The following is a 23,813-nucleotide window of genomic DNA, read 5'->3' on the forward strand; positions in this document are numbered from 1 at the left end:
TGCCCAAGCACGTCGAAATTGACACTGGACATGAGTGGATGCAGATGATCAGACGGGATGCTGATGTACGTGTCACCTGTCATAGTCACTCACCCCACGCTATTATAGAGCCTCCACCAGGTTGAGCCGTCCCCTGCTGACATGCAGAATCCATGGATTCTTCAGGTTGTCTCCAAACCTGTACACGTCCAACCGCTCAGTCCAATTTGAAACGAGACTCCTCCGACCAGGCAACATGTTCCCAGTCATCAGCAGTCCAAAGTCGGTGTTGACGGGCCCAGGCGAGGCGTAAAGCTTCGTGTCGTGCAGTCATCAAGGGTACACGAGTGGGCATTCGGCTACAAAAGCACATGTCGATGATGTTTCTCTGGATAGTTCGCACGCTGACATTTGTGGATGGCCCAGCAATGAAATCTACAACATTTTGCGGAAGGTTTGCACTTCTGTGACGTTGAACGATCCTCTTCACTCGTCGTTGGTCCCGCTCTTGCAGGATCTTTTTCCGGTCGCTGTTATGACGGAGATTTGATGTTTTACAGATCACCTGATATTTACGGTACACTCGTGAAATGGTCGGACGGGAAAATCCCCACTGCATCGCTATCTCGGAGATGTTATGTCCCATCGCTTGTGCGTCGGCTATAACACGATGTTCAGACTAGCTTAAATCTTGATAACCTACCATTGTAGCAGCAGTAATCGATCTAACAACTGCATCAGACACTTGTTGTCTTCTATAGGCGTTGCGTACCGCAGTGCCGTATTCTGCCTGTTTACATTGTATTTGAATACGCATGCCTATACCAGTTTCTTTGGCGCTTCAATGTATTATGTACTATGAATCACATTCGTTTAATAAATGACGATTGACAAGTGCCACAAAGAAAGTGTGATCTAAGATACGAAAGAAATCAATTGTGTGTCACAATCACTTTCCTCGGAATGAAAGGAGAGATGTTATGTACAATAGTGAAGAAAACGCTCAAATGCGGAACAAGTTGTTTTTAATTTTTAATGGAAAGGGGAACCTCTACCGAAAAAGTAACTCGAGGAGTTGATTTACCTTTGCTTCATTTACTTACAGTATCTTTTACAATTTAATTAGCCTTTATTGTTCACAGCAAGAAAATCAGAAACCAGTTTTACTCATATATTGCTATCAGCCTTTTGTGGAAACCACTCGATGCTTTCCTGTTTGGTCGTTTCTCTTACAACTGCTAAAAATATATTTCTAATTTTAACAGCACATCAAACAACAGTTTACCTGTAGGTAAGCCCAGCACAACTTTAAAAAATAAACAAAAGGTACCTGTTCGCCTTTGGCTTCAGACACAATTGTTTACTCTGTTTAAGTATGCCAGACTTCGCGCGTGTGCACTAAACTTGAGCGCACGGATTGCAGTCGAGTTTCCATTCTCTTTACTCGCTTCTCTGTGGCGTCTCAGTGTTGCCGTAGTTCTATAGAAGACGAAATTGGTCGAAGACTTCTGTCCATGCACACTTTACCCAGACTGGCGTGTCGACAGAAGAAAGCAAATGGAAAGCTGAAGTTTTAAATTTCGCATTTAAGAAATCGTTCACGCAGGAGGATCGTGGAAACCTATCGTTGTTCGACCATCGCACAGACTCCCGTGTGAAGGACGTAGTAATAGGCCTCTGACGTAGAGAAGCAACTGAAAGAGTTGAACACAAGTAAGTCGCCATGTCCGGGTAGAATTCCAGTTCAGCTTTACGAAAAGCCCTCTAAGGCACTGGCGCCTTACTAAGCTTGCATTGATCTCGAATATCTCGCTCAGTGCAAATTCCCAAGCGACCGGAAAATAGCGCATGTGACTCCTGTTTATAAGAAAGGGAAAGGAGCAGACCCGCTAAATTACAGACGAATATCCTTAATAGTATATTGCAGAATTCTTGAACATATTCTCAGTTTGAATATAATAAATTTCCTTGAGAAAGAATAGCTTATGTCCACGAAGCAGCAGGGTTTTAGAAAGCATCGTTCATGCAAAATTCAGCTTGCCGATTTTCTCACGCGATATACTGGGAACCGTGGATGAAGGGCAGCAGACAGATTCCACATTCCTAGATATCCGAGAAGCATTTGACACAGTGCCCCACTGCAGGCTGTTGTGCAGGACGGTCAGATGGGAAGGCTGAGAGCGCGAAGGAATGATTAAAAGAGTTGAAGCAATAGGTCTTTTATTGACCACTTTTGCCTTGTGAAGGGTCACATCGTCAGGCCTAGAGAGGCGAGGGTGCGTCAGAGCGTAGAGTTTGGTGAAACATAGTTTGCAAAGCTAACGAAAGTTGGTGTCTGCGAATCGGGCAAGTTCGAGCGGCATGCTGGCTGCGAAAGCTAAGTCCACGGAGCTGCAGCACTGGGAGAAGCGGAAGATGTTCACTGCTACACGGCGCGTGTCCAAGAGAGAGAGCCCCGGTGGTGGGCGGCCGGGTACATCCAACTCCGCCACGCGGCCTCCTCCACTCTGATTGGTCAGAAGCCGAGGAACCTGCGAGGGCGGCAGTGGAACTTTCCAGGGTGCGGCCTGGCCAGTGACGCCAGGGAAGCGTTACTTCGTCAGCACACGAGGGAGGCGCGTGACCGAGGTAGCCTTCCTTGGTGCTGACTTACTGTTGCCAGGCTGTGGGATGAGAAAATTTACGGGCAGCCGACACTGCCGGCCGAGACTTGGCCATAACAAGAAAAATAAAGCTACCTTTTCAAAGCTAATAAAATAAGATAAAATTCCCTACTGTCTGGCTCATCCTTACACTATTAACGAAGGTACGAGCATGTGTAATAGTTTCCCTGGTATGTGAGTAGTTCGCAGACTTCTTAAGTAATAGAGCCCGGTACGTTGTCCTGGACGGCGGGTGTTCACCAGAAAGAAGGATACCATCAACAATGCTGCAGGTAAGTGTGATAGGACCGCCATTATTCTCTACATACACAAATGATCAGACGCACATAAGCAGTAATCTGCGGCTGTTTGCTGATGATGCTGTGGTGTATGGGAAGGTGTCGTCCCTGAGTGACTGTAGGGGGATACTTAGACAAAATTTCTAGTTGGTGTTGTGAATGGCAGCTTGCTCCAAATATAGAAAAATGTATTTTGAAGTGGATGGGTAGCAAAAATGTATTTAAGAGTATACTTGACACAGTCATGTCGATTAACTGTGTAGGCGTAACACTGCAAAGCGATATAAAATGCAACGAGCACGTGTGGTCGGTAGTAGGAAAGGTGAATAATCGACTTTGGTTTAGTGGAAGACTTTTAGAAGAGTATGTTTCACCTATAAAGAAGACCGCATGTAGAACAGTAGTGAGACCAGTTCTTGAGAACTGTTGGAGTGTTTGGGATCGCCGCTAGATCGGATTAAAGGAAGACGCCGAAGCAATTCAGGGGCGGGCTGCTAGATTTGTTACCGGTAGGTTCGATCAACACCAACTATTACGGAGCTGCAGGAAGTCAAACGGGAACCCTTGGAGGGAAGCCGACCCTCCTTTCGAGGAATACTATTGAGAAAATTTAGAGAAACGCCATTTGAAGCTGACTGCTGAACAATTCTACTGTTGCTAACTGTACGTTGGACCACGAAGATAAGATTAGACTGATTATAGCTTGTACAGAGGCATATAGGCAGTCGTTTTCCTCTCGTTATAAGAAAATGACTGTTGTTTGTACAAGGTAGCCTCCGCCACGTGCCATACCGTGGCTTGCGGATTATGTATGTAGATGTAGACGCAGAAAAGTACTGTTTTCGGCTGCAGTCGTTTGCGCTTCGCGTTCGAAAAGCGCTGCTAGCTGTCATGTACTTTCTTTCGCCGACTTGACTAGAACTTCGTAAAAGTTCGCTGTAGCCCCTCAGAAGTAGAATAAAGTGCTCTGGTAACTAAATTAGCTAAATTTAGAGAACCGATATTCGAAGAATACGAATGCAGTCTCGTCAAGTTCGGTATTCTCAGACGCTCCATACACGGATGCGTTGTCGTCGCTGCTCTTACGGCTGCCTCGTCAAGAGAAACGGCACCAACGGTCGTCTTACTGACACTCCGTGGTGCTCCAGATACCATCGCACTGTCTGTGTGGGTACTGGGCTTGCCGCAACCGGTACTGAAGGCTCAACTATCATTCACGGCCAAGCGAACAACGTGTCTATCGTCTCGGGCGCTAGCAGCGAGGGCCGTTGCACGGTACTGAATATGAACCTCCTGACCCACATGATTCAATATTCATGCGATATCCGAACGTGAGGACCAACACAGGCAATAATATCGTGGGACAATAAACCACAGTCTTGGTAGGCTACTATTTTGCCGTTGTCAAATTGCGGCTCGTACTTGCAACCGTCGCGAAACGAACGCCACTGTGTTGTCAACAGTAATTGCTTATGAACAGAGTGGCGTAGTTTTAACATAACTCTGTTAGTACATTTGTAGGTAACTATTTTCTTTGAAAAACACCACTAAATGATGAAAATATGGAGTCACCAATAGTAGATAAAACAGCAGCTGATACGAATAAAGAAAGAAAATTTGTCTTTCAGACGAGCAGCTGTGTGTGTGTGTGTGTGTGTGTGTGTGTGTGTGTGTGTGTGTGTGTGTGTGTGTGTTGGTGATTCAGGGGTGCTCAGTGAGGAGGTTATAAGCTCCCATACGAAGATTAGTAGAAACGAATGTGGGTAAAAAGTAGAAAATGCGATAAAATAAATAAGAAGCAGTGAGAGATAAAATCGCACTTACTCTCTCCCAGCCTCACCCACGATCGCCTGTACAGTCTCATTAGATCAGAACATGTACGATAGCGTTAAAACGGTGATCCGTCCTAAAACTGTCAGTTAAAGCTCAAGAAATAAAAGAGGAAAACTAAAATAGATTCCTTTTGTTCTACAATAATATTTTTATTGCTAACCGGTTTTCGGCTTACAAGGCCATCTTCAGGCATTTACTGAAATGCCTGAAGATGGCCTTGTAAGCCGAAAACCGGTTAGCAATAAAAATGATATTGTAGAACAAAAGCAAACTGGTGCTTTTGATTTATTATTATAATGTTGTTCTACCAAGAACCGACGGAAGATTCTGTTAATATGATAAAATAGATTCACAAGAGTATGGGGCTGACTGATGACTCACGAAAAAAAAAAGAAAGACGTACCACATTCGTGTTACTGTCATTTAAAATAGAGGGTAAATTGATTGACAAATGGGCCACTGACCTTTTTTCTGAATACAAAAACAGTCTACCAACATATAGCACACTGTGATCTGCACGCCACAAGCACTACACATTGGAGGGTTCTCTCGCCAGAGCAAGAAGCCATGCGTCAGAGGGCTGTCTCATATGTGAAGATGCTTGAGAAGAACTTCATCCTGTAACTCTTCAGGCTTTCCCGGCGAGATCTTGACATGTGGAATAATCGGGTCTGTTGCCGGATGTTTGTGTCGCTCTGGCGCAATATTTCGGCCACGTAACGCGTTGCCTTCTTCAGGTGCTACCTGAGGTAGCACCTGAAGAAGCCAGAGCGACACAAACATCCGGCAATAGACCCGATTATTCCACATGTCAACTTCATCCTGTCTGAGCGAATGGACCCAGATACATTGTGGCCGAATTGTAAACTTCATCAGAGTAGTTTGCTATCTGTTACTTGCAGCCACTCCTCTTCCCATTGATGCATGATTCTGTACCGCAACAACGAGGCGATAGCTTATAGAGGGATAGCACACTAAAGAACTGAGGACTGCGAGATGCCTCCTTGGCTGCTTGTCTGCCATTTCGTTGCCTGAAAGACCCATGTGCCGTGGCACTTAGCAGAAAGGCACCTCCAACCCCATACTTTGTAAGTGGAGAAAAGCGTCCTGGAATATCCTGGACTTCCATATCTGCTCGGTACAAGTTGTTGCAGAGAGTGAAGGGCACTCAGGGGGTTGGAACAGACGAGGAATATTAACACGCATGGCACATCGCATCTCCACCAGCACCCTCAAGATGGCGTATAATTTGACATCGAAGGCAGTGAAGTGCGGAGGAAACTGAATCTTGAGGACACGATCAGCGGAAACAATAACGGAATCCCCCTGTTTAGACCCATCCGTGAGTACAGGTACATGTAGTTGTGGTGCTCAGTTAAAATGTAAGAAAATATCGCTTCAGAAACTTAACGGGCGTGCAATCTGTCCTGTACTGCACTAAATCTAAAATTACTTTGGACCTCTTCAGTAATTGGCTTTCATACTAATTGACAAAATTACTAACGCAAGTATAAATATTATTGATCCATATGGTGATAATGCGTAGTTAATACAGAGTACAGATCACATGCTGCTTATCATTTGTCAATGTATATCGTGATTCGTTTCACATTTCTTCTTGATGGAATTTATGGAACAGTATACGAATCAATGAATGAATATGCACGGATAGCGCTACTTTGATAAAACTGTCACACTTGCAGATTGCATGCTGCATGTTTAATTCGTTAGTAAATTTAGAAATAGTCTCAGCGACTAGTAATTCTCTACAGCATTAGGTGCTGTAAAGTTAAGATCTGTGACCATGAAAACTGTTTTTTGTCGTTATGATTTTCATCCACTACAGTGACATCTCTATGATATCTTTAACATTATGTACATTTTTGGTGTTTCAGGCGGTATTTATTACATGATATCTCGATCTCTTGGTCCTGAATTTGGCGGCGCTATCGGTCTGATGTTCACCCTAGCCAATGCTATAGCTGTATCGATGTATATTGTTGGTTTCTGCGAGTCACTGCAGGACCTGCTAAGAGGTTATTCACTCACCATTGTTGACGGTGACATCAATGATATAAGGATCGTTGGCATCATAACACTTGTTGCTATTCTAATACTGGCGCTGGTTGGAATGGACTGGGTGACAAGGGTACGTGCAACAGAACACTTTACCGTTTTTCACACTAATCTCACTAATTAGAACTCATTTCAAGCATTTTAATAACTGACTGTTTATGTTGTTCTTGTTATATCATAAAAGTGTAAATGGTACTGATGCAAATTAACACAGTGATGCTCACAATTGTCTCGCGTAATTTCTGCCTTAGCGTAACTTTATTAAAAGTAATGATTTATGAGGACGACTCATAACCAGCTGTTTGCTTGATGAACTACCAACCATTTACTGAAACTGGTGCTGAATCTTCTTAGTGTCAATTCAGTTATGAACATGCGCCTCTATTTATAAGGTACGATGCTTAATATTCTCATCTAAAATATCTTTGGACACATTAACGACATTAGCGATCTGATTTTACTAGGCGAATAGTTACAAATGTGTAAAAAACGAAGCATGTTCTTTCGTAACCTTTTTAACATCTGACATAAATATATCAAAAGAAATTTTATGGAATTATGTTGTATTTTGGCTCTGTAATAGGAAGAGGGAGGGAAAGGACATATACATCTTACATATAAACCAGGCGGTAATTATAAGAATCGAGATGGCATCAAAGGGAAGCTGTGGTTGAGAAGAGAGTGAGGCAGAATTATAGCCTACCCTAGATGTTATTCAGTCTGTACTTTGAGCAAGCAGTCAAGGGAACGGAAATATTTGGAGTAGGAATTAAACTTCATGCAGAAGAAATAAAAAATTTGATGTCTATTGATAACATTGCAATCCCGTCAGAAACAGCAAAGAAATTGTAAGAGCAGTTGAACTTAACTGATAGTGTCGTGAAAAGAGGTTTGGTTCGACAAAAGTAAAACTACAGTAATTGAATTTAGTCGAATGAAACCAGTCAATGTTAAGGAAATTAGATCAGGAAATGAGACCTAAAAGTAATACTATCGTGAGTTTTGCTATTTTGGCAGCAAAATAACTGTTGATGGACGGTGTGGACGGGATATAAAATGCAGACTGCCTACATCAAGAAAAGCATTTCCGAAGAAAGGGAACTTGTAAACATCGGGTATAGATTTAAGTTTTATGAAGCCTTTTCTGAAGTTGTTTGTCTGGAGTGTCGCCTTTTACTGAAATGAAGCGTTGACAATAGGGAGTTCAGCCAAGGAGAGAATGTGATCTTTTGAAATGTGGGGCCATAGGGGAGTGCTGAAGGGTAGATGAGTAGTTTGAATAACTAACGAGGAGGTACGGAATCTCATTGGGGAGGAAAGAAATTTATGGCACAAGTGGATAGTACACATTCTCAGGTATCTATGAATTGTCGATTTAGAATTAAAAATAGTGCTTGAGGCAAAAATTGTAGAGGAAGACGAAAGGCTGAACACAGTAAGCACGCTCAAACCGACGTAGGTTGCAGTAGTTATTCGGAGATGAAGAGGATTGCAGAGGATAGACGAGCATGGAGAGTTGCATTAAACCTGCCTTCGGACTGGCGGCCACAGCAACACCAACAACAGAAAGCCTCTGGGACAACTAATTCCATTGTAAGTGGCGCAACACGCAATAGATCATATCTTGATCAAAGGAAATACGTATTGTCGAGCGAACAAGTATTTTACTGATTTACTGCTCTTCGTAGGATTTGAACAAAGTGCACTGCAACCAATGGCGACATAGATCCAGATTCCTGACATTAATTGTATCGTTATTTTACGTACTAAAGTGAAAGAATTCTTTACTATCCGAATAACTCAAGAGAGCGCAAAGCGGTTCTCACTGAACTATACATTGCATTGAAGGTATGAAATCATTTCTTTCATTACTTCTGCACAAGAAATTGGTACAATGTCTCGTGTTTGTTCAGGGCCCCTATTACATAAATGTGTGTTATTTAATTTAACTGATGATGATATGAAACGTGAATAAAGAGTTGAAATCCTCTTTAACCTTGTAATTATTACTGAATCCCAAGAAGAAAAGGCGTTACTCAGAACAATGAGATAATGTTACACGACTCATGTGGTGCCTCGGTACAGTCATACAAAGGCTTGCTCCATAATATGGAAAAACACTTTGGTGAATGAAATACCAGCTTACTAAACGTGTCACGAATCAAGTACGGTACGTAAACAAAACGGAATCTCCCCCACGTTAATCGAAACGCAAACATTACTCTGCTAGTCATTCAAGAACAGTGCCTAAGAAATCTCATTATCCCAGTGTGGCTCGTCAAGGGTGTATTTGTGAAATACGTTACCTTGTGTTCCAGAGTAGACACGTGGAAAAGAACTGTATATAATTGTGCTTATAACTTCACAAATACAAGCCTATAGCTGCTTTCATAGATAGCTCTTTCTCCTCATCGCAACCACGTTCATTAACACGTCATATCACACACAAGGAAAAGCATATATTCTCTCAACAACCGTCTCGAATGGAACAGACATAAAGAAGAGCGCTCTGTTCCCATTCAAAACTCACAAGCCATATTAAATGTCTCAGTGCCCTCCCTTCTCATTGGCCCAGGATGTTCCGCTACAAATATCATAGGCAGAGGAAGTAGCGTAGCAGATGCAGCAGGATATTTATAGAATTCGACCTGTGGATGTAGGTATGGCAGCAAAGATTGCTTGCGACCAGTAGGCACGAAACTAACGTAATATGTAGAGTGGGAATCAATAACAGGCTAATTGCCAAAACACTGATTCCAAGTTATTCAGTTATTTTTGTTGTGACAATAATGCTCTAATGAAAAAACATGAACAATACTTTTTATTTATTGTCTACAGTAGGAATCACACTCAAGTGTGAATTGCAGAGTAACCATGTAGATGTAGATGTGTTTGTGGCATATTTTGTAAACATGATTTGCATGTGTGTGATGTTCTGTATAACGGAGGAGGCACAATTCCTGTAAGTATGCAAACAAAAATACTCATTCTAATATTAGCGTTCAAAAATACTCAAAGGTTCATTTTGTCCGATTTTCAAATTGCAGTCTAACTTTTTAAAAAATGCCAGAGGCAGAAAATCACACATGCAAACATCACCAAACGGATTCTCGTAAACAAATGCACAAATGCAACTGAAAATGAGAATAAATTGTCGAAACGCGTTGTGCTAAGCATAAAGAAATAAGTAAATGGTGCTGTTTTCATTATTTAAATCACAAATGGATTGTTAGGTGTCGCATTCTCCATAATTTTTACAAGTTTCTTATGTACTTGACATTCTTACAGCCTCCTGCATTTTTCAATCTGGGAAAAATCTGTCATAGAGACCAAAAATTTATGGTTTATCTCATCATTCTTGCCTTTCTTTCCTCGTGAACTGATTCTCTCTGCCGGCCGGGGTGGCACAGCGGTTCTAGGCGCTACAGTCCGGAACCGCGCGACCGCTACGGTCGCAGGTTCGTATCCTGCCTCGGGCATGGATGTGTCTGATTTCCTTAGGTTAGTTAGGTTTAAGTAGTTCCAAGTTCTAGGGGACTGATTGCCACAGCAGTTAAGTCCCATAGTGCTCAGAGTCATTTGAACCATTTGATTCTCTCTTCTTTATTTTTCTGCTGGTGTCACTGTGTAAATCTATCGTATTTACAATATACCTTCACGAAGTTAACAAACAAAACAAGAAAACGGATTGTGACTGCACAGTATTGTTGCAGACAATGCTCGTAAACAATTACAAAGCTTTGTGGCACTTAACACGCTTTAGCCCCACCAGTGGGCCGACAAAAGCCCTTAACCCCCCTTTCAGGTTGTTGGCAATGGCACTTAGCTTCATTTTTCGGGTGTAACTAAAAAAACTGTTTTGGCGCTTAGCCAGTTATTGATTCCCACTCTACATAGATGGAAGCTGGTTCTGTCGACAGCTTTCAACTTACTAGTAATGCCTATTCCCAAGAGTGATTTGCCCATGGCTTATAAACCACATTTCTGCCATAAACGAAATCTTACGTGAAAACCTCATCACTTATCCTTTAGGAAAACGATAGTCCAATTTGAAATTAGTTGCCATGAAACTGTAGGTGGAGATTATTTTGGATTGCATTAAATGCGTTGGTATGTAATATTGGCAGAGAACGTCTTGGCACATTTCACTCGCATATCCAGTTATCTCGTAGTGACTCGTGGCTTGCATGTTGCCGCTGCTAAAATGTTAGGTGCATTCCTCTCATCAGTTGCTACACTTTATCGTCGACGTCCTTTATCTCTCCAATTTCCAGTTTATTTCATTTGTTTCACAATGTTTGCAACGATAGATCCTGAGTGCTTTCACGATCACGTTTCCATTGAGCATATAACTGGGAAACTACTCGAACGGTTTGTTGACATTGACCATAAACGAAAACCATATCCACTTTCTCGGCTGCAGTATACATTGTAGAAGTCTGAAAAGGTCGTGAGGAAATTTTCTGATTGTTACAATAGGAAAAGTGCAGACTAATGAGCTTCAGTACACAAGTGAACACACGATCTGTAAGTGAGTTACGTGTTTGCTTGCGATTGGTACAACAGGGCAGATGTTCACAGGACTTCGTCTTCTGAAGGCGGGACGGTGGTTTGTGGAGCTAGTACCTGTTACTATGTAATTAAATCCCATGCATGCTATGTCGCGAAGTCCTCTTCCGAGGTTCTTCCCAATACCACAAAAAAGTATTTCGTTACATTTAAATGAAACAGTCACTACCATAATTCGGCAGCTACAAACATTACAGATCCCTTGCGTATCTCACGAAATTCATCACACTGGCCGCTTAGGGAACACCGCACTCGACATACAGTGGGGTGACAAAAGTCATGGGATATCGATATGCACATATACAGATAACAGTAGTATCGCATACACAAGGTATTAAATGGGCAGTGTACTGAGGCAGCTGTCATTTGTACTCAGGTGATTCATGTGAAAAATTTTCCGACGTGATTGTGGCCCCACGACGGGAATTAAAAGACTATGAACGTGAAATGGTAGTTGTAACTAGACGGGGGAGGTTTCATTTCGGAAATCGGTAGGGTATTCTATATTCCGAGATCCACAGTGTACCGAGAATACCAAGTTTCAGGCATTACCTCTCACCACTGACGGCACAGTGGCCGACAGCGTCCACTTAAGAACCGAGAACAGGGGCGTTTGCGTAGAGCTATCAGGGCTAAGTGCAAGCAACACTGCATGAAATAACCGCAGAAATCAATGTGTGACGTACGACGGACTATTTGTTAGGAGAACCTTTTGGACAATTCAAGCGAATGATTTGTCCACTCAGATCGCCCGACATCAGTCCCATCGATCATTTATGGGACATAATCGAGAGGTCAGTTCATGGACAAAATCCTGCATTGGCAACGTTTTCACAGTTATGGACGGTTGTAGAAGCAGCCCGGCTCACTGTTTCTGCAGGGGACTTCCAACGACTTGGTGAGTCCATGCGACGTCGAACCACCGCACTACGCTGGGAAATTGGAGACTCGACACGTTGTTAGGTGGTACCACTTGACTTTTGTCACGTCGGTGCATTAACTCGTTTGGATGTATTTGGAATGACCTGTCTTTCCTACCTCGTCTTCCATAAATGTTTGGAAGCAGTAGTTTTGCATGGAGCAGTAAGTCTGTTCCAAAAATGCGATGAGAGGTTTTTGGAGAGCTCTATAAGGAAGGGCGCAAAATTGTTACAGGAGTATTGGAATCTAATTACAAAAATGGCGTACATAAAATAATGCACGGAAGAATTTTACTGTGAAGTAGAAGAACTTGCAGAAACGTTTTCAATAAGATGGGTACTATGTTATGATTACCTCAAATGAATCGACGGAAAAGGTGTTACTATAACGATAAAAAAAATAAAACACGAAATACTCTTGTTTATAAACACCAGAGGAAACTGCACATATTAGAACGAAGGCGCAAGATCTCATCCAAGAAAGGGATAAACTGAGTCTAACAACCAGATACACGACAAGTGTCCCCTTGACACAAAGGCTCAACTCTATCCAATCAAAAATAGTAAAATAATTTTGAGCGCACAGATCGAAGCTCACTGCCAAAGGCAAGATGACTTACTGTAATCGAGTTGCCCATTACAAATAAATAAAACAGATTTGCAGAAAAAATGGTGTCATTTAGCCCAGCGCTCTCTCCGCTGCTGAGTGAGACATTTCCTAGGCTTCAATATACCCTTTCTTCTGTGAGTGCTAGACTAGAACAAAAAAAAAGTAGGAGAGATTCTGCGAAGTTTGAAAAGTTTCGGATAGGTACTGGCTTAAATTTCAGTGCTGCTGACACGATGATGCTGAATAAGTAATCACTTGAACAAGACTGGCCGCGCGGTCAAGAAACCTACACGTGCTTCAAAGCAACACACAGTTGTGGGTCTGGGTGTGCCGGAGTTACGGTTTGTTTGTGGGCGGTACTTGTCGCCGCCCCCCTCCCCCACTCACGAAAGGTTAAACAGGGCTCTAAAAGCTGTCAAAGAGGAGCTGCTTCATGGACACTTAACGCACCTACACATTCCGTACGACGACCACACTGGAATGATAGCCAAACCCTCCATGTTACTAATAAGTTGTCCGTAAACCAGCTCCTACTGGTGAAAGCTGGCTCACTGAATTATCTCAGCTGCCACTGTCGCTTGATCAATCGAATCAATGTGTGGGTGTCTGCCGCAATCTCTATAGCGTACGGCAGACGTATCGACGTTGGTGGCATGATACTAAGAGTGGCGTGCAGCACATAACAACCGAGTCAGAGCTCTTTTAAGTTCTCATACCTCAATCGGTAGAAACAGAACCCTTTTAGGGTCACTTTTTGACCATCTGCTTGTCTGTCTGTTCGTTTGTCTGTATGTCCGACTGTTAAGGGTCCTTTTCTCAGGGATGGAAAGACGTATAAAGTCCAAATCTATGCTAAGTACTAAGACATACGGTCCCTTGACGACGTAAAACATTTAAGCTTCTACGTCAGTGCAATTGAGAGATACGGCTCTCAGCATGTGACCAGATAAGAGGAAACGCAGATGCCATCTAAAAACTCAAAGAACCTTAAGTAACCACTTACAAAACAAATATTCCTGTGATTGCTGCCGAGGATGGCATGCAAACAAAACCGTCACTCATCAACACCTATACGGTACTTTTCGTTGACTTAGAATCGTTAAATTTGGTAAGAAGCAAGATTTCACAGTACAAGTGAAGGAAAAAAATCCGATGACTATTAATTTGTAATTATATCATCCGAAAAAAAATATTTCTTCTCTCATTTGTTATCCGTCTGTATATCTGTCCATCTGTTAAGACCCCTTTTTCTCAGGTATAGGTAGACGTATCAAGTTGAAATTTATTAAAGTCTACAGTCCCTTAAGGTGAAAAACATCTAAGTCTCTAAGTCAATGCAAACAAAAAATATAGTCATTTATGTCACGTATTTTGATATCTTGCCATCGATATCAATAAGAGGCAAAAATCGTCGAAACTCTCGATTCCTGCGACCGTTGAAGAATCTATATATGTTATTGTTTTTGTACGGAACCCCAGGTTCGTGAGTCAAACGCTCACTTATCCGAATTTGTTTTTATTACTGCTTGGTCAACAGGCCGTAACTTACAAACGAGAGCGTAGCTTAAAGATCTGCGAAAATATAGCTTAAAATATAAAACACATGCAAATCTACCCATTGAAATGACACAAATAGATATTCACAGTGTATCATCATAAATGAAAATAATACACGATAACATCATCTCCTCTGTAGGAATCGACATTAATTCCGCAAAGCTCGCGTGAGACGCAGCTCGCTCTGTCCATCCACGTGGCAGAGAGGGCAGTGTATGCCTGCGCCCAGGTTGGTGCCGCGTTCCTTGGCTCCCAGAAGGCATTCGATACAGTTGTGCAGTGCCATCACGTTGTTGTGGTTTTCAATCCGAGGACTGTTTTGATGCAGCTCTCCAGGCTAGTCTATTCTGCACAAGCCACTTCATCTCTACACAATTACTGCGAACTGCATCCATCTGAACTTGCGTACTGTATTCATCATTTGGTCTCCCTCAACAATTTACCCCTCACACTCCTTTTCAGTACCGTATTGACGATTCCTTCGCATCTCACGTTTTGTCCCATCAACCGATCCTTTCTTTAACCCAAGATTACTTAGTCTTCATAAAATTTACCGTTGCAGTTGGTACCAATTCGCGGTTCCCGCCGAACTGATACCGTCAGTGTAAGGTCTAAAAACAGGACATTTTGTACTTATTTTGTATGTGATACATCACTGGAGACCTTGTAATAATTAACTAGTGCATAAACTATACGTTATTGCTTACGTTGAGTAAAATATGGCTGAAATCCCTCGACTAGCAGGACAGAACAGATGTGGTTATATTTGTAGAAAGGACCAGAATAAGTTACTGTCAGTTGCACTCAACATATAAACTTTATTTCTTAAAACAGGAAGTCACACAAGCAAGAATAAAAAACTCTAAAGTTTTAACGAAAGACCTCCATTGATTTAACTTAGATCGTCTGAAGGCCACATCGAAAATACAAAGCACAAGGCCTATGCAAGGAATTGAGGTACAGGAGTTCTGGAGATTTCCCTTCTTTAGAAAAGAAATTTTATCTTCAATATAAATAGGCTTCAATTTTTCACGTAGAAATCGGCTGAAGGCCTCAGATTAATCAAGAACAGTGTTACGGCTTTAGGCTGAGACAAAGATTTTCACAGTTTAGTCTAAATAGGCCGAAAACTCGGCTGAAGGCCGCATATCAACAAAACAATTTAACGGCTTAAGAAGAGCTTTCAATTTCAAAAGGCTGAAGGCCTTATATTAAAATATTTCGTGTGAAACTCGGCTGAAGGCCTCATATATAGAATAACACTCTTATGACTTAAGGGCAATACAAGGATTTTGAATTTTTTATTTAAGAGAGATTAAAAACTCGGCTGATGGCCACACACCATGCAGAAAACAATTTTGCAGCTTAAGGCCTAAAGGGAAGAGCTTCTAAATTTCAACTAAAATAGGCTAAAGGCTTTATCCTAAAATTCTTCACATAACTCTCGGCTGAAAGCCACATACGAAACCCTAACAATCTCACGGCTTAAAGCCCAGACAAAGAAATTTCTAATTTGACCAAATTTTTCAACTTTTGATTTGAAAAGGCTGAAAACTCGGCTGAAGGCCACATACCAACTTGAAACAAATTTACAGCTTAAGGCCTAGGCACAAGGAATTTTCAATTTTAATTTTGAAAGGCTGAAACTCGGCTAAAGCCCACATACCAAACAAGAAACTATTTTTTTTACGGCTTAAGGCCTAAGAAGAAAAGCCTTGCAACTTTAATAACCTAAAACTCAGCTGAAGGCCACACAGAGTACTTAAGACTAAAAAGGAAATCACTATGTAAAACACAAGGAGCGGCACTCAGCAGGTTCCAAGGATCGGCCTGGGAAGGTAACACTAACGGACGTTTAGGTGAGACAGGCAGCCAGACCGACAACCTCTTAATCGGAGGGCAACCCAACTGAAAGCCAGCCGACGAAGCAACCAACAAGATCAATTCTGCTCCACCCGACGAGCAAAACGACAACAAGATGTCAATAGCACGATGTTCTGGATACTGGTGCCGAATCCAGCCAAGTCAGAATAAACACCCATAACTACCAACAACACCTCAGCTGTCGATCTGCACGCCATGCTGGACAAGGAAAATACACTGCCAAAAACTACGTCAATGACCAGGGCAGGTCACCGGAAAGTCAACGGCCACAAGGCAGAAGATACTGCTGGTACACTTCATTAATGAAGGAATGAATTAAATTAAGTTAAACACCACACAGGAAGACGGCTGCAATTCTAGCCGACTTCATTACACACATGTTGTTGATCACTGGAATCTCCCAGAAAGCGACAACCAGGATGAAATGAGAGATGTGATAGCAGTTGAGGCTTGATAGCAGATAAGTGAGCACTCAACTTTAGTGTCCAGGATCGGCGGGCGACGAACTTCGTAATCCTTGCAAGAAGCGCCTCACAACTCCAACCGCGCATGGAAGCCACCAGCGGGTCCGGCCTGAACACGTGCCACGGAGACTTCCTCGCTGCTCTGCCCCAACCGACCGACTGCCTAGACCCGGAAATGGTCACAGGACCAAATACACGTTGGCCGATGAGACGACCAACCGAAAGACCAACTCACGGTCCTCCCACTCCAATCTCCTTCAGTCGGACAGTTCATGTGTGTCGCCAGCGGTCGGCGAGCACTGGTTGTCCGCGCCTCATCGGCGCTCCGTCCCCGACTTCACTGCTGCTGGGTCCCGACTGCACTCCTGGTCTATCTCCAATCCACTTCCCGACTTCGCGACACACGACGACCCAGAAATACTGGAGGCCGCTCCAGAGATGGAAAGACAGTGCACTGTCGATGCGTGCTGCTAATGCCACTCACGGGCAAGTAAGGCAGGAAGTTAGTGACGCCAGTAAATGGAATAAGAAAACGAGGCGGCAGTGCCGTAATAGAAGGTGACAAACAATAAATGGCCTGAACACGAACCGTGCACGGCTCAATGGCGTAGTAAAATTTACGATAGTTTAGTAGCATTGTAACATTTCCCCCTTTAGTGTTCTAGGGTTAAGTCATATTGTGCCATAATTTTTTTTCCACAACATGATTCTGTTCCTTGTTAGGTACTCCATTTCCTCATCTAATCTTCAGCAGTCTTCTGTAGCATCACATTTCGAAAGCTTCTATCCTGTTTCTGTGTCAGTGGCCTATCTTCAACTTTTCACTTCCATACATGGCTACACTCTAGAGAAATATCTCCAGAAAAGACTTCCTAACATCTTAATACATGTTTATTCCATAAGGAGAAACATCTTCAGACATGAATATGACTTTGAGCGTATACCACGAGATTGTCAGAGAACCGTTATGTGCACAGCATATAGAGCGTAAACAGTAACTGTCTACAAGATACTGGGTGCTTTGGGGAAAGTCTTGACGAACAAATTGATATCAAACACTTGTAATCCATCAAGCCGCGAAACAACCTCAAATTGGCATAGGAAAGCCACCTGAACTGCATCACTTGCGCTATCCCGCTTCTTACGCCAACGGATTTCGTTAACATTAGTAGGTTAATCTTTCCTGTGACGGCGATGAAAGTAAAATACTTCTGAAAACGTTATGCAAAAGCTAGTTACATTTCCGTTCGATCTAAAATGGCAACCATAACAGTCTCGCAATAAAACGGTCAAAGAATCAAAACGACTTCATTGTTAATTTCACATTATTAAAATTCACAAAACTGTAAGTTACAGTTTAAATCAACGTCAGTTTTACAATTTATAAGTGCACAACTACGCTGGTGGCGTAACAGCGCTAGTGGACATTCAAACTCTAATGGGTCACGCGTGTGCCATAGCTTAGGTGGTTTCAGTGGGCCAATTTGGTGCTGCTTCCTGGCCTGAAAGATATCAACTATCTTATACACATCAAAAAAAGTTTTGCATCTCTCCGGTTCCCAGAACTCCTGAAGATAGACTTTAACTGTGCATATTGTATCACAGACACAGTCCCTGTGACTGTTCAGAGATGTCACTAACCCGCCCAAAGATGCAAACAAACATGCATGAGCACCGCCTATTAGACGGAGGGGGTCCGACAGCCGATCAGTTCGTCATTCCACCAGGAAGGAGGTACACGGCTCGTGTTGCCTGTAGTTCAATCCTGCCTAGACAGTCAATACCGCGGTTCGATCGTGTCCGCGTTGTTACTCTGTGCCAGGAAGGGCCCTCAACGAGGGAAGTGTCCAGGCGTTAACTTTATTAAAAAGCACTGCAGACGATACAAAAGCTCAGGTATGTTAAAGTTACCGTCAGCTGGGTCGTTGCTGAGAGATACAGTGAAAGAAAATCCACGCTACGGTATCGTTTCGAGTGTATTCAAAGCAGAGGCTGAATTGACTAAGTACGAAAGCATATCATTTGCCATTATCTGATGTTTTTCTTCCAGCATGGCTAGTAGTTTTCATAATCTTTAAAAATCTTTCATTACATATCTATACACCACGTACAGTTACGAATGGAATCCGTTTGTAAAAATTTTTTTGGTTGCACACCATAGTTTACAGAACATCACTTGATTATTCATAGTTGATATTTAATTATTACCAATAAAATACTTCAGAGGTTTCTGGCCACAAACATTTGCTTATTTCGTAATCACATTTTTCACGAGTAACGAATTACGTACTCTTGTCGCGGACACCGTGGAGTATATCTTTCTGTTGGAAAATTCTCTGACGCTTGTATCCTGGAGTTTCTATTTCTATCTCCTTGAACATTTTTATCATTAGTAGTTTCATTCTATGTGTATTTTTTAACTAGGTACATACAAGTGACTAAGAAAGTGTCAGGTTGAAATTTAGTAACATCAGTTTGGATGAAAGAAAATAAACTATTTTAGTATTGTGTGTGTTAATTACGGAATACATCAGGCAGTCTGATGACTGGATCTTGCTATGTTTCACAATCTTCAGCAATTGAGATTCTAATGAAATCGTTGTTTCCAGACGCAGATGATACTTCTATTTGTTCTGATTGCTGCGCAAATAGACTTTATAGCAGGAAGTATAATCGGACCAAAGAGCGCCGAGGAAAGGTCTAGAGGATTTGTGGGCTACAATAGTAAGTGGTTGAGTAAACGTATCAGTTCATTCTTACAATATTCTAGTATTTGATGTATTTATTCTTCAGATTACATTCAAAATTGATTTTAGTGGCATTTGTTGCCGTAAATGATGTGATTAGCACGTCTGACAATGCAGTATTCCAAGCGACGAGTCGGCTGTTGTGTGTTTCAGTGGAGACTTTCAAAGAAAACTTGTGGAACGACTATCGTTACTATGAGGGAGTCCATCACAACTTCTTCTCCGTCTTCTCTGTCTTCTTCCCGGCCGTCACTGGAATTGTGGCTGGAGCCAATCTGTCGGGGGACCTCAAAGTAAGTATGTGTAAAAATAGTGCTTAGAGTAGAACAGCGTCCTCGAACTGTCCTTACGTTCTAGAGATCTTCATTTTTTATCTGAAAATACCGGGAAAGAAGGTATGCTGCAGGTAATCCTTAGAGAAACTATACTCATATGAAAATATTTCGAATACTATTTAAGAGCTTTTTGTCATTGTGAGTATAATACGAGGGCTGTCCATAAAGTAAGTTACGATTGATCGCGAAATGAAAATCACAGTGAAAATCAGAAATGTTTCATTTGTAACAGTTAGCTACACCTTTCAGCTACTTCTCTACGTAGTCGCCGTCTGACTCAGACATTCGTCATAGCGTTGTACCAACTTTCCAATACCCTCATCATAGAAGGCAGCCGCCAGTGCATTCTGCCAATTCTCTACGCTGGCCTAAAGCTCGTTGTCTGTGCCAAAATGTTGTCTTCATAGCCAGCGGTTCGTTTGAGCAGAGATGAAATTCAGTGGGAGACAATTACGGGCTGTATTGTGGGTAACCAAACATTTCCATTTGAAACGATGCAGGAACATCTTCATTGCCCCTGCAGAATGAGGCTGAGAATTGTATTGAAGAAGAAACCGCACGACAGTTATGTAATGTTGGTTGCATAGCTTCAGATGAAAATTCTCACCAGGCCCTCGTACTTGGCGGGAGACACTATTTTCTATAACATCTTTACGCGTTCAGTAAGAGCTCAGGAATGAAAAGAGTGACATATTTCTACCTAGAGTCATACTAGAGACGCTGCCCAACATATCTTTGCAAAATTTTATCGGATTTTCATAGTCGTTTCCATTTCGCGACCGATCGTAACTTACTTTCTGGATAGCCCTCGTATTTTTTTCAAGTTTATTTAATATGCTACCTGAGCACCGCTGTGATGTGACTAGTTGCTTCAGTACAAACAATACATGTTTGGTATCACATTTAGGGGATGACAAGAGATTAAGAACATATAAACTTCCATAAGGGATGCTAAATACTGATGTTGCATGTTTCTTTATTTACTAGCTTTATATGGACATGATTCTTATCATGATTCTTAATAAGAATCATGATAGAAGGTTGTATACATGGAAGAACCCGGGAGATACTAAAAGGTATCAGATAGATTATATAATGGTAAGACAGAGATTTAGGAACCAGGTTTTAAATTGTAAGACATTTCCAGGGGCAGATGTGGACTCTGACCACAATCTATTGGTTATGACCTGTAGATTAAAACTGAAGAAACTGCAAAAAGGTGGGAATTTAAGGAGATGGGACCTGGATAAACTGAAAGAACCAGAGCTTGTACAGAGTTTCAGGGAGAGCATAAGGGAACAATTGACAGGAATGGGGGGAAGAAATACAGTAGAAGAAGAATGGGTAGCTTTGAGGGATGAAGTAGTGAAGGCAGCAGAGGATCAAGTAGGTAAAAAGACGAGGGCTAGTAGAAATCCTTGGGTAACAGAAGAAATACTGAATTTAATTGATGAAAGGAGAAAATATAAAAATGCAGTAAGTGAAGCAGGCAAAAAGGAATACAAACGTCTCAAAAATGAGATCGACAGGAAGTGCAAAATGGCTAAGCAGCGATGGCTAGAGGACAAATGTAAGGATGTAGAGGCTTATCTCACTAGGGGTAAGATAGATACTGCCTACAGGAAAATTAAAGAGACCTTTGGAGTTAAGAGAACAACTTGTATGAACATCAAGAGCTCAGATGGAAACCCAGTTCTAAGCAAAGAAGGGAAAGCAGAAAGGTGGAAGGAGTATATAGAGGGTCTATACAAGGGCGATGAACTTGAGGACAATATTATGGAAATGGAAGAGGATGTAGATGAAGACGAAATGGGAGATACGATACTGCGGGAAGAGTTTGACAGAGCACTGAAAGACCTGAGTCAAAACAAGGCCCCCGGAGTAGACAACATTCCATTGGAACTACTGACGGCCTTGGGAGAGCCAATCCTGACAAAACTCTACCATCTGGTGAGCAAGATGTATGAAACAGGCGAAATACCCTCAGACTTCAAGCAGAATATAATAATTCCAATCCCAAAGAAAGCAGGTGTTGACAGATGTGAAAATTACCGAACAATCAGTTTAATAAGCCACAGCTGCAAAATACTAACACGAATTCTTTACAGACGAATGGAAAAACTGGTAGAAGCCGACCTCGGGGAAGATCAGTTTGGATTCCGTAGAAATGTTGGAACACGTGAGGCAATACTGACCTTACGACTTATCTTAGAAGAAAGATTAAGGAAAGGCAAACCTACGTTTCTAGCATTTGTAGACTTAGAGAAAGCTTTTGACAATGTTGACTGGAATACTCTCTTTCAAATTCTAAAGGTGGCAGGGGTAAAATACAGGGAGCGAAAGGCTATTTACAATTTGTACAGAAACCAGATGGCAGTTATAAGAGTCGAGGGATATGAAAGGGAAGCAGTGGTTAAGAAGGGAGTAAGACAGGGTTGTAGCCTCTCCCCGATGTTATTCAATCTGTATATTGAGCAAGCAGTAAAGGAAACAAAAGAAAAATTTGGAGTAGGTATTAAAATCCATGGAAAAGAAATAAAAAAGTTGAGGTTCGCCGATGACATTGTAATTCTGTCAGAGACAGCAAAGGACTTGGAAGAGCAGTTGAATGGAATGGATGGTGTCTTGAAGGGAGGATATAAGATGAACATCAACAAAAGCAAAACGAGGATAATGGAATGTAGTCGAATTAAGTCGGGTGATGTTGAGGGTATTAGATTAGGAAATGAGACACTTAAAGTAGTAAAGAAGTTTTGCTATTTGGGGAGCAAAATAACTGATGATGGTCGAAGTAGAGAGGATATAAAATGTAGACTGGCAATGGGAAGGAAAGCGCTTCTGAAGAAGGGAAATTTGTTAACATCGAGTATAGATTTAAGTGTCAGGAAGTCATTTCTGAAAGTATTTGTATGGAGTGTAGCCATGTATGGAAGTGAAACATGGACGGTAAATAGTTTGGACAAGAAGAGAATAGAAGCGTTCGAAATGTGGTGCTACAGAAGAATGCTGAAGATTAGATGGGTAGATCACATAACTAATGAGGAAGTATTGAATGGGATTGGGGAGAAGAGAAGTTTGTGGCACAACTTGACCAGAAGAAGGGATCGGTTGGTAGGGCATGTTCTGAGGCATCAAGGGATCACCAATTTAGTATTGGAGGGCAGCGTGGAGGGTAAAAATCGTAGGAGGAGACCAAGAGATGAATACACTAAGCAGATTCAGAAGGATGTAGGTTGCAGTAGGTACTGGGAGATGAAGAAGCTTGCACAGGATAGAGTAGCATGGAGAGCTGCATCAAACCAGTCTCAGGACTGAAGACCATAACAACAACAACAACATATGGACATTCACTTTTACATTAAGCTATTTGTTGACACAGGCAGAAGCAAGAAAAATTCAAATAAGTGATATTCTAAATGCAGTAGAGAAAGCTACATTGAGGAATGTATTCAGTATAATGCAGCGTATGTGTGAGATTTGAAAAAGAGCGATCATCTATCCTGCTTACACAAATATTAACGTTAAGACTATGTTGGCATATAGTGTGCTTCTAATTAAATTTTCGCTACTTGAGTCAGTGTGGACGGAAAATATGTACCGTATGGTTACCCAACTTCATAGGATTGGTGCTCAAACTGTGCACTGTGGGATTTGCGTTGTTAGTAGTGTTAGTGACATCGCCCGCCGGTGTGGCCGTGCGGTTCTAGACGCTTCAGTCTGGAACCGCGTGATCGCTACGGTCGCAGGTTCGAATCCTGCCTCGGGCATGGATGTGTGTGACGTCCTTAGGTTAGTTAGGTTTAAGTAGTTCTAAGTTCTAGGGGACTGATGACCACAGATGTTAAGTCCCATAGTGCTCAGAGCCATTTAGTGACATCCCGTCGACGGCGAGTGTTCA

The 23,813-nt window shown here is 42.1% G+C and overlaps 1 protein-coding gene across 1 annotated transcript in view; it reads left to right on the forward strand.

Moving 5' to 3' along the window:
• Positions 1–23,813, forward strand: part of LOC126094474 (bumetanide-sensitive sodium-(potassium)-chloride cotransporter-like) — a 618,436-nt gene that overhangs the window by 440,596 nt on the left and 154,027 nt on the right. The window contains 3 exon segments of the mRNA XM_049908865.1: positions 6,649–6,902; positions 19,443–19,557; positions 19,734–19,873. Coding sequence (XP_049764822.1) covers positions 6,649–6,902; positions 19,443–19,557; positions 19,734–19,873 — 509 coding nt within the window.

Source organism: Schistocerca cancellata, chromosome 8 (assembly GCF_023864275.1).
Source record: "Schistocerca cancellata isolate TAMUIC-IGC-003103 chromosome 8, iqSchCanc2.1, whole genome shotgun sequence".
NCBI classification, from domain to species: Eukaryota; Metazoa; Arthropoda; class Insecta; order Orthoptera; family Acrididae; genus Schistocerca; species Schistocerca cancellata.